Below are 18,041 nucleotides of genomic sequence, written 5' to 3'. Positions count from 1 at the left end.
TTAAATATATCACAGACAGAACGGGGGTACACATTTCCGGTCCATTTAGTTCATCCATAATAATTTATTTGGCTAATGTCTGATAATGTAATTATTTAATAACTATATTCAATAAAAGGCACGTTTGAGACTTTTAAAACTACCAAAATTATTATTTTTTTTACAATTCCTGAAACTCTAGCACTTTTGCTGCACACTGGTGGTGGTGGAGGGGATTCCCATTACCTGTAAAGCGCTTTGAGTGGAGTGTCCAGAAAAGCGCTATATAACTGTAAGCTATTATTATTATTATTATTATTATTATTATTATTATTATTAAGAATCCTTATGAAGTCTGGTTAATCTGCAGCGCTCCATTGAATAGCAATTCAAATGCATACCTAAGGGCAAACTGAAACAAATCAGTCTTAACAAAAATGCGTGATGCGTTTTAAATGGGATTCCATTCAGTAATGTTTAACGGAGATAATTTAAGACTTACTGATAACACCTTGTGACCCGTACCTGTTTACACCATGTAACATTACACGAGTATTTTACACCAGTATATAGAGATAAGATTACGTTTCTTTGCACAACGACGTATAATGTGTCACCCATTACATACAGTACAAGCAAATTGACTTTATTGTCGATTTTCCTGCACTGTTCTCATTTCGTATTCTCAATTGAGTTTTCAGTTCTAGTTCCAGTTCTAAAATTAGGTCAGAGATGAATGAGAGATCTTCAGCTAATAACTTTAAATTGAATGTTTAAACTGAATTATTTTAAAGTTTAATTATTTCTGGGGCTGCTTGTCCGTTCCGCGAAACTTCGATTATTGCAAATAAACTGAAAAGAAAAACCGGATAATATAAGGAAACGATTCGAAAGGAGTGGGTTAAAGTAATCTGAATTTAAGCAAAATTATAAATAATTCAACATGCTATCGACACAGAACAGTGAACACTTGATCGGCTTGCAAAGACTGCCATCCCGTGGATATCATTATATTACATTTTAAAAGGCTGAGGTATTGCACGTAATTGACTTTCTCGCTTGTTAGCAGTTTGAATACCTCCCTTTGCACAAGGGATATAAAAGAGATAACCAATAAATGTCATAACCAAATAAAATCTGTAAGGACTATATATGTATATATGAGCTTTCTAGTTATATTATTTCTCTACTTGAACAATGTATCTTTACGTTTGTTATGTACCCACAGGCGTATATTGAGATACGAGAAATTAACTCGGTATTTCAGTTGAATCTGGTCTGCAAGTCTATATCCGCGAAAATGAGCGCCTTGTAGATTAGGAAATCAAGGGAATAAACACATTTAGCTTTATTGAGTCCTTAAAAAACCAAATGTTCCTCAAGTATTCTTGTGTGGGCAACGATTTAGATTTCCGAGGGAAAACTGAATGAGGACACTGGATGATGTTAATGTCTAGGATGACATATATTACAATATATGTTAACTTTCGTGATGCTCTCGCACAAAAGCCGACTGTGCCCTCAGCGGTGCGGGAGTCGCAGTTTACCGTGGGGGCACATGTGAGGGATGTACTGGCGCACAGGAAGCAGGAAGTGGCTCTGGTCCATCTTTGAGCTCTTTGTAAATGAAACGGTTCCCCAGGTCCCTTCTGCAGGTGCTACTCTTAAGCTGCAGGATTTAAGATTTTTCTCTCTTCTTTTTTTTTTTTGTTGTTGTTGTTTTGCAAAACGCGCTATACCTTTCCGCGGAGAAAAATAACGATCGCAGCGTTTGCCCGTGACTGTAAAACAATTTTATAAGTCCTGTCTAGTTCTAGGAAGAACATGGACAGCCGGGCTTGCAGTTGGGAAAATGTACTCAACTTGGTGCTTTGATCGGTTTCGGAGAAAACATTTTCCGATCTTCAGATTCTGTTTTACGGTGAGTTAAAAAAAATAGGACCGTCTCAAGGATTTAAAAAATGTGTGCATTTCTCTTAACATATGGTAGCAACAGCAATAAAAAACGTTATAATAGGAAACTACCTTAACAACAAAACTGATAAGATGCCATCAGTGCTGTTGTAAATGTAGTTTTCTTTAAAGATTTTTTGATTCTGTATTGATGTTTCGAAGGTTTACAGGGGGTAGTTTCGTTTTGACAATGGAATATAAAACGGAAAGCAGTTTATTGGGGAATTTGCTGTAATTATCCTGGGCAGGTAACGGGAAGTTCTTACAAGTGGCCTTGCATCAAAGATTTTATTTGGTAAATCAGGACCTTATTTGTTTTCACTGTGGAGAAAAAACAAATTGCTTGTTGATCACGTGCTTTTGCAGCTTTTAAAATACTATATCGGCGAATTCCTTAACGGAATAAATGAAGTCAGTGTTCATCTAAAAACATGCGCCGAAACACAGCAACACTTTCCACCCCACTTTAAATTAATTGCTATGCCAGTAAACGTCGATTACTTTAATTTACAGCCGATTTTTTTAACCATTGCATCTTGTTTTAAGTATTGCTTCCCAGTTCCCACGAAGTCCTTACATACGCAGTGTCTAAAGGCAGTTAGGGAAATTATTGAATGCAAGTTTTTGTAAACGCACAGAATATGCATGGTCTATGCAAATACAAACGAGACCTGACAATTGCAGATTTATAGTAGTTGATATGACTGAATATCTGAAGGCGTCTTGATTGCTACCCCTTGGTTACATGGCTTTATTCTACTGACATCACACCTGTTTTGTGTTTTAAGTCTTAAAATTAAAGCAGAAGTCAGCAATGGATGTCCTGTTGATGTGTGTCGGTCATATTACACATTTTTCAGTCCACCTCTTGCGTTCATTCTTAAGGAGAATTAAAGGGCTAAAGGAGCCATTTATTTTCAACTCCTTTCTGGTGTTTTGCTTGATTGCAGGTAGTTGCATAATGACGCCAATCTCGGACATGTTCCACTTCACGTTTGGGACGCACGGCGACTCCGTCCTGCAGAGGATGAACATGCTGCGGGAGGAGAGACGCTTCTGCGACGTCACCCTGCGCATCAGCAACTCCGAGTTTCACGGCCACAAGGTGGTGCTAGCGGCCTCGTCGCCCTTCCTCCGGGACCAGTTCCTGCTCCACGAGTCGAGGGAGGTGAACGTGTCGGTGCTCCAGAACGCGGAAATCGGCCGGCGGCTGATGCTGTCCTGCTACACGGGCGTGCTGGAGTTCCCCATGAGGGAGCTGGTCAGCTACCTGACGGCTGCCAGCGCCCTGCAGATGAGCCACGTGGTGGAACGGTGCACGCAGGCCGTCTCTCAGTACCTGGACCCCACGCTGGCCAACCTGAAGCAGGAGAGGGGTTCGGAAGACGCCTTGTCGGAGCCGGAGAGGGATCCCGGCTCCGCGTCCGTCAGCGGGGAGGAGGCCCAGGAAGACGGCGAGTTCGACTTGGACTCCGAAGACAGCGTCCAGATCGTCCAGACCGAGACTCTTCCGAAAAGCCCGCTGGGCTGGGGGCCGGCGCCGGGCAGGAGGGCCAGGCCGTACTCTCCCGCTCTGACGCCGGAGGGTCACGTACAAGCCGACTTGGCGGACAGTTCCTTGGACCAGGACGAGGACAGTGGGGACATTTACATGCTCGCCGCGCACGAGCTACAGGTCCAGGGCTTGGCCTCGGGGGACCTCGCCTCGCAGGAGGGGGGTTTCCCGAAACGTTGCGGAGGGAAACCGTCCCCCACCAGCAAAGTCGTGTCGGGGGGCAGCTTCACGGAGCACGACGTCTTGCTGCAGAGGCCTTACTACTGTCGCAAGTGCGGTCGGGTGTTTCAGCACCTGGAGAACTACATGTGCCACGTGAAGGAGCACAAGCTCTACCTGTGCCTGCTCTGTGGGAAGACCTTCTCCCAGAAGAGCAACCTCACCCGGCACATCCGCGTGCACACGGGCTTCAAGCCCTTCGAGTGCCCCCTCTGCAAGAAGGCCTTCAGCCAGAAGGCCACGCTCCAGGACCACATCAACCTCCACACGGGGAGCAAGCCCCACAAGTGTAACTACTGCGCGGTGCACTTCGCCCACAAGCCGGGCCTGCGGCGGCACCTGAAGGACATTCACGGAAAGAGCAGCCTGGAGAACATGTCGGAAGAGCTCCAGGCCACCGAGGTCGACAGTCTGCAGGAAAAACAGAAGATCTGTCTCTTTTATGACGCTTAAAGTCCATTAATGAGGAACGGCCATGGGTTGTTGGTTACGAGTCACCCTTAGACCATCAATTTCCGAAACAAGGCGGTGGCTCTGTGGCTGGAAGGCTGCCGGTTCGTATCCCGTGGCCGGCAGAGGAATCCTACTCCGTTGGGCCCCTGAGCAAAGGCCCTTCACCCCAACTGCTCCAGCTGTATAAATGGCTGACCCTGCGGTCTGACCCCAAACTTCTCTCTCCCTGTCTGTGTGTCTCATGGAGAGCAAGCTGGGGTCTGCGAAAAAGACAAATTCCTAATCCAAGAACTTGTAGATGGCTAATAAAGTGATCTTATCTCTCTTAGGGATAATTACATCTTGACTACTTAGGAGGGTGATTTGTTCAATTAGCTTGGCCGGTCCTAAGTTAATTGAACCGGTCACCTTAATGAGCTGACCAAAATTTGCGTGTTACACGTCTTTATAAAGGCCTAGAAGAGTGACCGATGAGACTTGCTGGTTTGTGGCTGTCTAGAATCTTGTCTGGCCACCCGATTGCCTGGTTTGACAAGACACCCTCACAAACTGATCTGCCGTTGCAAGCCGACTTCATGGGAAAAACAGAAGATGTTTAGGCGAACAAACACGAGGGGGGGAAAAACGTTTTGCACTTCACTAGCCATTTTGTTTCACACGTTCTGGGAGTACATTTCACGCCACAGATGGTCTCCACTTTTGGACGCCCAGATCGCAAGGATCAAAAATCCTTAAACGCTGAGAAGGGCTTTTTACCAGAGACAATTAGAAAACATCCAAATGACTAATCGTGCATAGGTACTCTTCACTGTGGGATTGTGACCTCCTAAACAAGTCTTCGTGGTTCCTGTCTGTGCTCTGAGTTATTCAGCGTTTATACGGTCTTCTACAAAAAGAAAGGAGAGTACTGCATTGAATTACTGTGTTTCATTAGATCTAGACACCATAAGTTGGTAGGCATGATTATGGTAGGCTTTATTAAGCACTTGTGTACCCTGTGGAGAATATAGAAAAAAAGGTTTTTATTGTTAAAAGGTACACTGAAAAGAAGATTGTAGAACACAGCCAATAAATCAGGAATTGTTGGTCGTTTAGGTTTTAGCTCAAGAGTTTATATTCCTTTGGGTGTCCACTGGTTTCCAGGAGTAATAAATGTGGGTTTGTTTGGTGCTCAACTTATTTACTCCCATTGTCATGTGCAGGAGAGGGTGTTTGCTTGCGTCGCTGTTGAGTTCAGCAAAACTCCCTTCAGAATTTCCTTGACCAACCAGCGCAGGAAGTCTCTGCCCCTCTTTCTTAGCAAAGCAACACCATGAAGGTCCGACTTGATTCCTATTCTTTAACAGCGGTAACCAGTGGACTTATTGCACGTCAGGTGGGATTCACATTTTGATTACAATAATATGGCCGCCAATCAGATTCCAGTGTCCTGGCAGGGAAATGTCATGGTCCCATTATCCTCTGAGCTCTTGGTGGGGTTGGAGTTTATAATACATCACATCCTACTATTCTCACTTCCACATCTGCTCCTGCTAACATCGGGAGGTGGCGCAGTGTATCAGTGCAATAGTCTATACAATCAGCATTTCCCATCCCTGTTAGCATGAATATGCTAGTTTGTGTTCAGATACCGTGCCTATAGAACGTCTACACACCCTTTCTAAAGTAACACATTTATTGTACCTTTCTTAAAACATTGTAACACGCCGTCTCCAAGTGAGAAACAGCTGCACAGAGAATTCTGAAAAGTAATTACAAATGAAAAACCAAGAAAAGACTTTCTACAGGCACTGTAGATGCAACAGAAGCATTGGTTTGATTTTCTTATATTTTTTCGGTGCTAGCAATGTTGTAAAAGTTATTGCCAGTGACAATGCTGTTATTACTTACCTTTTGTTTCTAGCTATGCCTATTTCTGAAAAATCATTCTACACAGGAAAATAGGCCTAGTGTATTTTACAATTCTTAAGTAACACTGTATCAGGGGCTGGCAAAGTGTACTCATCAAGAGTGAGACGCACACTTTGGGGTAGAATCTCACACTGAAGTCTCTAAATGTCATTCATTACATACATACTCCTGAAAAACAAAAAATGCAGGAATCCCCCCCAGAGATAGAACACAGTTGGGTGGATCGTGAATTTCATTTTCTGGAGCCCTTCAAGACAAATTGTGGCTATTGTGATTTACAGAGTAATGGGTATGCAAAATGCTTGCAAAGGCAGCACCTGCGATGTGGACTATTCAATGAGTATGAAAAACGAGTGTTAGCTTGTCTGACATCATACCACTACAGTGTTATTCTGGAACAGTGTTTCCCATTTGTGGTCCAGGAGTAATCCTATTCTTTCTGGATTTTGTTGCGCCCTTGATTAATTCAGCTTGTGAACTCTGTTTCAACTTGTTTCGAAAATTGTAGCTCTCCTTTCGCGATCTACACAGCCAGCTGGTAGGAATGGCTCTGAAACACTCACATCTAATCTCTCTAGGGATCTATGGATCCTCTGTTATAAGCTTAACAACGAATTAAGGCTAATGTCTAACTTGATGAGAGTTACAAGTGAACTGGTGTAACTTGTAATTGTGCAAGTCAAATCTTTATGCAACTAGAAAAGAACACTACAAAAAAGTTACACATTGTATTATCCTTTTTTATTAGTTTTATGGAGGATTTTACCCTTGTTTCTTGTTTTACCATGATAACCAACTAGTCCTTAGAGGAATGAGTTTCTGAAAATGGCTTTGTTGTACCTATCTGAAATGTGAGTAGTTCTTCATATCTTTTCAGTTACTTTCCTCTTAAAATGTCCGTCAGGATTTAGTCTGTCTAATGTTGCTTATAGCAGCTGGGGAAGTAGTTGCAAATATATTGTGTTGTATCCTTAAGTTGCATCAGAAAAACAGCGGTCTTTAGGAGTAATCCCAACGGTAAAGGAGGAGGATAACTGGAAAATGAGGCAGGTTTATGTGTAAGTCTAAAACCAACCAGGATCTGTGCATTAAAAATCAAAACAACACATGGATTAAGTAGCTGCAGAAATCCACAGTGAAGATTAATGCCGCTGTATTTTGTGGAACTTATTCTTCTCGTAAAGAAACACTTCTGAAGGGATTTTCTGTATCGGAGGATCTGATGATAGGAACTATGCAGAAGAAAGAGTTTTAAAAGGAGCGTTTCTGTAATGTCAATAGGGAACCTCTATGTAGATGAGCTCTATGTAAATGTTTTATTTATTATTCTGGCTGCTTTGAGTCCGTGCTGTGTCATCAACCAAATGTTAAGGGGCTTCCCTGGGCAGTGATTGTGTGTTGTTGGAGAGAGAGAGATTGTCGGAGCTTAATCATGGAAAATGCAGAAGAAATAAAATAGCAAAGCAGACTCTCCTTGAATGTTTCCCCACCTCTACTGGCGTCATTGTTAGTGTCAATGTGATTTACATTTTTATTGGTGTCATCGCATAAATGTTCCTTATCTCCATAGGTATTGCTGTGTGTATATGTACTGTTATTCTTTTTCATGGGAAACACAGCAACTTTGTCCTGATGGGAGGGACACAAAGCTGCCAGTGTTCTGTTACTAATGACTAAAGGTTGGGAGACTTTTGTAGTTAGCTTGTATAGTAAGATGTTTTGATGATCAGTTGTAGGTAATACATTTATTAAAACACTAGAAAATGTAAAACCACAGTCCCGATGTCATGTTGTGATCCTTTATTTTTTTTTGACACCAATAGCCACAAATACATACCATCTCGTGAAACCAGACTTTTACTACTCATTAAAGTTTACTATTCTCACTATCTTTGGGGGCAATGTAGCATAGTGGATACGTCTCTGGACTCATAAACTGGTTGGTTGTGGATTTGAGATCCCACTGTTGAATTTTGAACGAGGTACTTTAATAATAATAATTGCTTATACTTTTCTGGACGCTCCACTCAAAGTGCTTTACAGGTAAGGGGGATCCCCTCCACCACCACCAGTGTGCAGCCCCACCTGGATGATGCAACGGCAGCCAGAGTGCGCCAGTACGCTTCCCACACACCAGCAATGATGAAGCCAGTTCAGAGATGGAGATTACTAGGAGGCCATGATTGGTAGATTGGTAAAGGCCAACAGGTAATTTGGCCAGGATGCCGGAGTGACACTCCTACTCTTTTCGAGAAAAGCCTTGGGATTTTTAATGACCACAGAGAGTCAGGACCTCAGTTTTATGTCTCATCCAAAGGACGCCACCTTTTTACAGCATAGTGTCCCCGTAACTATACTGCGGCTTTAAGACCCACACAGACCACAGGGTGAGCGCCCCCTATTGGGCCCGCTAACACCTCTTCCAGTAGCAACCTTAGCTTTTTCAGGAGGTCTCCCATCCAGGTACTGCCCAGGCTCACACCTGCTGAGCTTCAGTGGGTTGTCAGATGTGAGTTGCAGGATGACATCCAGTACTCCAGTAACTTCAGTCCTTCCAGCTATGGACTGCTGGATTGCTGTGCACTGTTGCATAGTCTTTCTAATGCGAAACACAGCTACTTTGAAGAGGCATTACTGATGACCAGCTTTACTGGGGCGATCACTGTGATTCTTCTGTATTCTTTCTCAAGGATATGAAAGCAATACATCATCCCGGATTTTAACTTGCATGTTGTGAGTCCAGAGACCTAACTCCTGCTGCACACTGCTGCCAAACACAGGGATCTAGAGCTCAAGAAGAACTGTCAATGCTGAGCATCAAGCAGTTCTTTGTTTTACTTTGAGAATTCTTTTCAAACGGTTTGCCTCTAACCTCTGAATTGTCAGATAAGGCCTCTGAATTGTCAGACTGTGGCACTTCTGTGCATTGGAATTAATATCAAGCACCTCTTATGAAAGCTTTAAATTAAATATGGACAAATTTAGGTTTATTTTAAAAACTATATATGCCAAGTCAGGGGGCAATATCTATTATTTCATAAACATAACTTTACATATCGCTGAACTTGATAATGAAAAGGGGAACGGAAAAAAAAACTTGACTGTTAGTATTGATCTAATGATACAATATATTGATCAGTTGATGTAGTGTAAGTCTTAGTGCATCTCGATAATTACTGGATTTTTGCTACCAATATTAACTATACTACAGTTTCCTATGTTGCGTTTCTTCAACAGGGCCATACAGTACCGCTCAGTGTGATAGAGCTGATCAAACTGTGATTAAAACCATTTTCTGAAAAAATGAAATTTTTCCAGAACTAGAACTTGTGTGGCACTGCCCCACAGCTTTCACTTTTTTTTTTACTAAGTTGTGTTTTGGTTCGGATAAGATATACAGTGGCAAGAAAAGGTTTGTGAACCCTTTGGAATGACCTGGATTTCTGCATTAATTACTCTTAAAAATGTGGTCTGCTCTTCACCTAAGTCACAATATAAAACACAATCTGCTTAAACTAATAACACACAAACAATTGTACTTCTTCTTGTCTGTACTGAATACATTGTTTAAACATTCACAGTCTAGGTTGGAAAACGTATGTGAACCTCTAGGCTAATGACTTCTCCAAAAGCTAGTCAGGAGTCAGGTGTTCCAATCAATGAGATGAGATTGGAGGGGTGGGCTGCCCTATTAAAAAGGCACACAAAGCTTGGTTACTGACAGAGTCTACTCTTCTCAAGAAAGAGCTGTTCATGTGAACCATGCCCTGATCAAAAGAAATATCAGAGGACCTTAGAAGAATTGAAGAGATGCATAAAGCTGGAAAAGGCTACAAAAGCATTCTGTAAAGGCATGGGTGTTCATCAATCCACAGTAAGACAAATTGTCTACAAATGGAGGAAATTCAGTACTGTTGCCACTCTCCCTAGGAGTGGGCGTCTTGCAAAGATCAGGGCAAGAGCACAGCCTGCAATGCTGAAGGAGGTGGAAAAGCACCCTAGGGTAACAGCAAAGGACCTGCAGAAATCTCTTGAACTTGCCCAAGTCTCTGTTCGTGTGTCCACTATCTGAAAAGCACTGAACAAGAATGGTGTTAATGGAAGGACACCATGGAGGAAACCACTGCTCACCAAAAAAAAACACTGCTGGACGTCCCACGTTTGCACAAGACTACCTGGATGTTCCACAACGCCTCTGGGACAATGTTCTGTGGACGGATGGGACAAAAGTTGAACTCTTTGGCAGAAACGTGCAACGCTATGTTTGGAGGAAAAAAAGCACTGCACACGAACACCAAAACCCCATCCCAACCGTGAAGCATGGTGGAGGGAGCATCGTGGGGTTTGGGGGCTGCTTTGCTGCCTCAGGGCCTGGACAGCTTGCTATCATAGAGGGAACAATTAATTCAAAATTGTATCAAGACATTTTACAGGAGAACTGTCAGGGCAGGAGTCCGTCAACCTGAAGCTTAATGGACGTTGGGTGATGCAACAAGACAATGACCTGAAACACAGGACTAAATCAACAAAAGAATGGCTTAAACAGAAGAGAATTTGTGTTCTGGAATGGCCAAGTCAGAGTCCAGACCTCAACCCAACTGAGATGCTGTGGCATGACCTGAAAGCTGTTCATGCAAGGAATCCTAGAAATATCAATGAGCTGAAACAGTTTTGTAAGGAGGAATGGTCTAAAATTCCTCCTAACAGTTGTGCAAGTCTCATCAGCAGCTACAGGAGACATTTGGTGGGGTTATTGCTGCTAAAGGAGGTTCTACCAGTTACTAAATACAAGGGGTTCACATACTTTTTCCCACCTGGACTCTGAATGTTTAAACAATGTGTTCAATATTGACAAGAAGAAGGACACACAATTTTGTTTGTGCGTGATTAGTTTAAGCAGATTGTGTTTGTCTATTATTGTGACTTAGTTGAAGATCAGACCGCATTTCATGAGTAATTAATGCAGAAATCCAGGTAATTCCGAAGGGTTCACAAACTTTTTCTTGCAACTCTATTCAACAAACCACAGACGTTGAACAATACTGGTTCCATCACAATTATGCAATTTCCTGTCCAAGTAGTTGATGTACACTACAAAACTGCTTGATAAGATGAATAGTCATACTGTCTGGTGCCTGTATTTTGCAGCGTTCTCCCTACATAGTTTGTGTGTTTTAGGTGCCTTACTTCGATGGTTTAAAATAGAAAATGTGCAGTTCAACGTTGTGTACACAAGATGGCACGGTCTGGCTAGGAATATATTTTGGTTTCCTTACAGGGTCATTGGAGGTGACGTACACTCTCACTAATCTTTTATGGTGGTTTATTGCCGTCGCAGTTCAGTTTACTTGATCACCAAACAACTCGGCTGTACTGCCAAGTGTGTTTCAATTAAACAACACGCCCGGCATGAGCTGTATGTAGCGTTGGTCCGTTCACGCATCTACCGTGTTGAGCACAGAGGTGGCCGAAGTTAGGAGATCTGAAGCGCACTACCACTCGTTGTGGTTTAAAGGTGTAACTGGTGAAAACATTAAAGACACAGGAGTAAACAGAGAAGGGCTTTATGAAATTCCGCCTTTGAGCACGTGTAAACTCTTCTTTTTGGTATTTCTACAGCGTGAATTAATGGGATTTCCAATTTATAGATTTGCCAGCATTTGCAGACATACGTCTCCATCCTAAATAAGGGCCGGGGCTCGTCAGCGAGGTTGTGTGCTTTTGTAGGGCTTTGGACTTTAGCTCCTTTGAGGAAAAAAAAACCATCTCGGATAAATTACATTAAGGGAGGACGTTTGCGTGGTTTTGAACAGCCTGCCGTCACCGGGAAAGCTCGACTCTCGTCCTTAATGGAGGCGAGCGTGTGGACTTTGAAAAGGCTCTTTTCGAGAATCGCTTATGGCAGATGATGGATGAACCCATCGCCTTCGCCTCCCCCGCTAAAATTCCGGACGAACTGCCAGTAAAAACCTCCTCACCCCCCTTAAATTCACAACCCGTAAATACCCTGCGGCATTTTTCCCCGTCTGGGGAAAAAAAAGAGTGGTATCGCTTTAAATACTAATACGATACCTTATCTAGATTATTCTGGCTCCTCCTTTCTTCTGCTCATCAGTACATCTGCCATTTTTTCAGGACATAAAATCTGGAGCAAGAGGTAATATCTTTACTTTGAGATTGCTTGAGTACAACGTCGCCTTAATGGCGCTATTAGTGAAAGCACGTTTGGGGGGACTTTTATGTTGTTTTAGACTGCAGGCGAGTCTTGATACAGTGCGGGGTAGTAGTTGTTTTCAAACATGGACGCTAGACTTTGCTAGAGCCATCTCTAGATGCTCAAGTCCCAGGATTACCGTATCTAAAACGATTGAGGCTTCATTTAGTATTCGTGTCGCAGAAACAGGATTTGTTTGAGTCACGAGTTGGCTGCCCCCTACACTTTTTTTTTTCATTTTACTCATCAGTGTGCCAAAGGTGCGTTAGTGGACCCCAGTCACGGTCAGGAAAAAAGGGGCATCTCATCTAGGACAAGAGCTGTTGTGCATCCCCTCGGTGCCAAAGTGCTGTTTTAAAAAGCGCTTCATCTGACGCTGCCAGGTGTCGGCACTTAAAAATAATATAACACCTCATTCGCGGATATACGTACAGAGAGGCAGTGCGCATTCTGACAAAAGACATGCAAGTTATCTATTTTTATTGGCACATGGTTAATTAAGAATTACGTCCGTCTCCCCTGTCTAGAAGTACATATGTCAGCGCGTCACGTGACCCGGGTTGTGGGTTTTTTTTTGGCGACTGGAGCTGAATTCGTGAAGTCAACGGGCAGTTTTGAATATTTTCTCCGAAATCGAGGGCAGTTTTTTTTTCTATGTACCTCTTGCGTTTAACAGTAAAGAGGACGCCTCTAATGGTGCATAGGCATAGCTTATTAAGTTTTACAGCTACACTTTTTTATGCAACAAAATGTCATGAACAGGATCATGTAATGAATTCAGGATCATGGGCTGAATTGATAGCTGTGTTGCTATATCAGCCTAACGTGTCGATATGCAATTTCTGCGTTCTTTTTCTTACGTTTTATGTCACCGCTTCATAGCTGACGAGTTACTTTATCGTTTTTTATGTGTCTGCAAAATGCATAAGACAAGTTCCTTTCCTGTTTGGCTCCTGATAAAGGTTTCAGTGTTTCCAGAGGAAGGGAAGAGACGAGTGACATGTACTTTAAAAATATAAGCACTCGGGATTGCTATAATTAATGAGAAGCTCAACTATTCGTGCTGTTTAGTGTTTACAGCTATATTTTAGAATTTTACAACCACCTACTACAATTTGTCTGCCAGAAAACACATGCATATTTCATTTTTGTTTCAGTTTATATGACCGACTTGCTTAACCTTATTCTCCCGAGACTACTGTTTAAATTTCCACAATGTTCTCAAATTACTGTGGTCACGATGAGCCCTAGCACTTTCCAGGAATAAAGACACCCTTCCACATCCTAGAAAAGATGAGGAAAAAATCCCAAGGGCTAATGAGCAAGAGATAGGGACCTCCTGACAGGTTTTCCAGTTGGATTTACCCAAACAAAGAAGTTCAGTTAAGTCAGAGGTGAGCTGAGCTGTTAACAACCAAAATTAACATATCTTTGACCAATTTAACAGGTTCTGCCAGTTCGTCAGGTGCTGGTGCTCTGAAGAGACTTCAAGAACCTGCAGACACAAAACCAGATTTGGCTTTTCCACAAGTGGTCCCTTTTTTTTTATCTGTGCTTTTTTGTTTAACAGCGCTTTGGTGTTTCCAGGTTTACAAACCACAAACGCCTTTTCCACCACCCTTTCTCAACCCTTTTTTAAATGAACTGTTTAATTATCTGATAAATGGCCCAAGGACCACGACACTCAAGTTGTTAACATTAATTAACATTGGCCACCTCATGAGTTCAGTCATTTTAATTAAGTTGCTGATTGCTGTTTTATAATAAGGGGTTCATGCCTTGGTCGACCAAATAATTTTACACTTTATTTAACAGGGTGGTATATAAGGATTTTAATGTTCGAGTCGTACACATTTTTGTTAATAATAATAATTGCTTACACTTATATAGCGCTTTTCTGGACACTCCACTCAAAGCGCTTTACAGGTAACGGGGATCCCCTCCACCACCACCAATATGCAGCCCCACCTGGTTGTATAAAGGACCACCATTTCACTTGTTGTTCTAAAACCTGTTCTTCTTTTTTCTCGATGTGTTAAGAAACACAATGCAACTTCAGAAGGCTCTATATTAGTTTCTGCCAGACGTCCACCTAAAAACTACTGACAATTTTGTGCATTAAGGTGACCAAACCCCTCTAATTCAATATGGGAAGAAACAGCACTCAACCACATAATATCGCTTCCAGTAAAGCATGGCAGAAATAATATTCACTCTTCTGTAAGCCTGGGAGCTAGGCTTCCTTCTTCAGCGTGACACCAACGAGAAGGCTCTGACACTTTTTACTGCAACTCGTGTCTGTTTATCCCACACACATTTTGAAGTCCTCGCTGTAGATGAGGAGCACACCGACATGAACATATCTGTGTTAAGTGACGTTCCTGTCAGTTCCCAACGTCATTCTGTTATTTAGTTATATTTCGCTTCGTTTCCACAGGCCTGGTGAAACATGACTCACAATCCGGTGATCCTTCAGTTCAAGTTCTCGAACTATGGAGATTCCATGTTGCAGAAAATGAACACCCTGAGGAAGCAGAGCCGGTTTTGCGACGTAACGGTACACATTAATGACCTGGAGGTGCCGGGGCACAGGGTGGTGTTTGCGGCTGGTTCTCCATTCCTGAGGGACCAGTTCTTCCTGAATGATTCGAAGGAAGTCAAGATCTCTATGTTCCAGGACTCGGAGGTTGGGAAGCAGCTGCTGCTGTCCTGTTACACGGGGGCTCTGGAGTTCCCCGAGCTGGAACTTGTCAACTACTTGACCGTGGCCAGCTTCCTTCAGATGGGGCACATCGTGGAGCAGTGCACCCGGGCCTTGTCCAAGTTCATCAAGCCGAGAGACGCCCTGAATGACGAGAGGCGTCCCAAGAGCCCCGAGAAAGCAACCGAGTTGCCTGCTGAGCCCGTGGCGGTGGACGTGGACGAAGAAGAAGAGGAGGAGGAGGAGGAGGAAGAGGAGGAGGAGGAGGAGGACGACGAGGTCATCATGCAGCCCAGGTCTCCGCCGCCGCAGCCGGAGGAGGAAAACCCGGACGGCGAGGAGGACGGCGCCATCACCATCGTCAAGGTGGAGTCCATCGCGGATGTTTCCAACAGCAAGCTGCAAAATCACTTCCCCAGCCCTGTCCCGGCAGCGTCTCTCCACAGCCCCGAGCCCCAGCACTCCCTCATCAACTCCACCGTCGATACCCGGATGGGGGACATAGTGGCACAGCAGTCTCAAAGCTACAGCGTCACTACCAACGCCGCTGCCCTGCTTTCTGGGAAAACTGCATTTGGGGGGCATTTGAGATCCTCGGACAAGGGCCTCCAGTGGTACCACCAGTGTCCCAAGTGCGCCCGGGTCTTCCGCCAGCTGGAGAACTACGCCAACCACCTGAAAATGCACAAGCTCTTCATGTGCCTGCTGTGTGGCAAGACTTTCACCCAGAAGGGCAATCTCCACAGGCACATGCGCGTCCATGCGGGCATCAAGCCCTTCCAGTGCAAGATCTGCGGGAAGACGTTCACGCAGAAATGCTCGCTGCTCGACCACCTCAACCTCCACAGTGGGGACAAGCCCCACAAGTGCAACTACTGTGACATGGTGTTTGCGCACAAGCCTGTCTTAAGAAAGCACCTCAAGCAGATCCATGGAAAGAACAGTTTTGACAATGCCAATGAAAGAAACCTCCAAGAGGTCACCATAGATTTTGACTACAGCAGGATCCAAGACAGCAACACAGACAGTGATCAAGCCTTGACCATTGAAGAGCCCATGTAGTCTTCATTTCATTTCGAACCCCGGAACACTGGTGTGCTCAGACATTTTCAAAATAGCTTTTTTCAGAAGGTTAATACCAAATGTTTTGTTTTGTTTTTTTACAGTACAGACCTCAGTTCAAAGCTGCAAAGAACGCTGTAGAAGATTATTTTATTTCCTAGGTGTGTTCATAGTGGAGTTAGAGGGCTTTCTTTCTGTCTTGTACAGGAATGTACTTTAGGATGTTCTTATTTGCTGTATCCTGTAGTAGTTGTTCCTGAAGGGATTTTTATAGCTCTCTTCTATGTTCACTGGCATATTGTGTAGAACTAGAGAAAAACGTCTCTACAAAAATAGTTTTGTAGATGTTAGATGACTCCAGCCAAAATGCTCAAATAGGAAAAAATATTCTAAGCGCTTATTCAGCAATTACCAATCCAGTTTTTGTGGCCAGTATACAGTACGTCATACATAAACAGTTTTGTCCTTAGCGTCAACTTAGTGTTCCAAGCCAGACTGTCACAACCTCCTGTTGTGATGCGAACCGTTTCGATTTTATTGCTTCTTTTAAGGAACTGTCATGGAAAAACATGACAAACCACTGTTTTTAAATGGGCTCCTTCTGGCATAATTTTCCCACAGAAATGCAGTTCTCTGAAACGTCAATGGGTGGTGATGGGAAAATTTGATAACTAGGAAAAAAAAACAATCAGTTATGTGTTATTGGTTCTGTCAGGAACAAAAACAAAACCCTCGAGTGTCTCTGCTCAGAGAGCAAAGGCTGGGAGATGCTCTGTATTGAAATCTTTTAATGTATCATCTCATGTTCTGTGGATCCTGACATTTTAATGAGGCGATAGAAAGTTGGCAGAAGCAGGTTTTGGCAGAAAGCGTCTTGTCAGAATGTTTCAGAAACTGCCTGTGCGCATACAGTTGTGACGTTCTGAATGGCTTTCGTCTGGTGATCATGCTGGCTTACCGTTCTTGCCTGTTCTGTACCAACTCACAGAACGAATGGGAAGGACAGTATCAGGAGGAAAGGAGAAAATGCCAGTAAGCTGTGAGACCACTGTAAAGACTTTCACAAAAGATTGAAAGTTTTACCACAGTGGAAAAGGAGAATGCAAAATCCATAAAACATGGCAGGTTGGATATTCTATGACTCTATATACAGTATATTGAAACTGTGTTGTTTCAAAGACACTTTTCCAGGTGCTCTTCAGTGTGGATTGTAGTTGTGAGAACGGGCTCGATTAAAACTTTCTTTTTCATCTTGGGAAAGGTGCATTGAGATTCTCTCGTATAGCTTTTAGTCACAGAAACACAACCAGAAATACATTTAGCAGTTTTCGTGATCAGTTATTTTGAAAAACAAAACTACAGTAAGTTAAATAAATAAAATAATGACTTTTAATCCTGTTCAAGTGTGCTTTTCAATGAATAAAGCTTGCTGTCCTTCTGCATACAGGACCCCCTCTGGTTTGAACTAGTAGGCTCTGAGCTCTGTCAGATGGTATGTGTCTTTTCTACTACTATTTTGTACACGTGTGTCCTTCAAGACCATGTTTCCCTAACAGTTTTAATTCATGTGTTTCTCCAGCTTACGGCAAACAAACGTTTTTAATAGTTTTGTTTTCATTCCTACAAAACTGCAGGAGACCAGCAAAATTCCTTGTCCCAAAGAGGAGTTTATAACTCCTGCATCCTGTATTGCGTGCTATGCTACGTTTCTGTTTTTCCCTGTTCTCTTCCTACATCAGCATGAACCGATCTCTCCTATGTCAACTAATTAGAGAACATAAGCAGGTTAATAGCAGAAGGCTACCGGGCCAGTTATACTTGCCTTGGTACTTGCTTGATCCTAGAATCCTAGCAAACGTTTTAATGTTTTCCCTTTTGTTCATGTTCAGGAAAGTGATTGAGGCAGTGGCCATGGGTCTTTTCTGATACGTGTGCTGATTTAAACTCTAGCAAGACCGCATCCTGGTCTTTGTTTTACTCCAGAGCCACAGCTC

At 43.1% G+C, this 18,041-nt stretch overlaps 2 protein-coding genes across 2 annotated transcripts; both read left to right on the top strand.

Moving 5' to 3' along the window:
• Positions 1-1,537: 1,537 nt before the first annotated feature.
• Positions 1,538-7,846, top strand: LOC148643925 (zinc finger and BTB domain-containing protein 26-like). The gene is made up of 2 exons (XM_088614774.1): positions 1,538-1,900; positions 2,883-7,846. The coding sequence occupies exon 2, from the start codon at positions 2,894-2,896 to the stop codon at positions 4,157-4,159; it is 1,266 nt and encodes a 421-aa protein (XP_088470900.1). The 5' UTR covers positions 1,538-1,900; positions 2,883-2,893; the 3' UTR covers positions 4,160-7,846.
• Positions 7,847-11,993: 4,147 nt separating this feature from the next.
• Positions 11,994-17,445, top strand: zbtb26 (zinc finger and BTB domain containing 26). The gene is made up of 2 exons (XM_088614795.1): positions 11,994-12,227; positions 14,722-17,445. The coding sequence occupies exon 2, from the start codon at positions 14,734-14,736 to the stop codon at positions 16,045-16,047; it is 1,314 nt and encodes a 437-aa protein (XP_088470921.1). The 5' UTR covers positions 11,994-12,227; positions 14,722-14,733; the 3' UTR covers positions 16,048-17,445.
• The last annotated feature ends 596 nt before the right edge of the window (positions 17,446-18,041 follow it).

Source organism: Lepisosteus platostomus, chromosome 21 (assembly GCF_059453375.1).
Source record: "Lepisosteus platostomus isolate fLepPlt1 chromosome 21, fLepPlt1.hap1, whole genome shotgun sequence".
NCBI lineage: Eukaryota > Metazoa > Chordata > Actinopteri > Semionotiformes > Lepisosteidae > Lepisosteus > Lepisosteus platostomus.
Note: the sequence above shows the minus strand (reverse complement) of the source record. Positions and strands in the feature narration are given on the sequence as shown.

Coding starts and splice junctions, on each gene's coding strand:
- LOC148643925 (XM_088614774.1), top strand. CDS start 2,894: ATGACGCCAATCTCGGACATGTTCCACTTCACGTTTGGGACGCACGGC.
- zbtb26 (XM_088614795.1), top strand. CDS start 14,734: ATGACTCACAATCCGGTGATCCTTCAGTTCAAGTTCTCGAACTATGGA.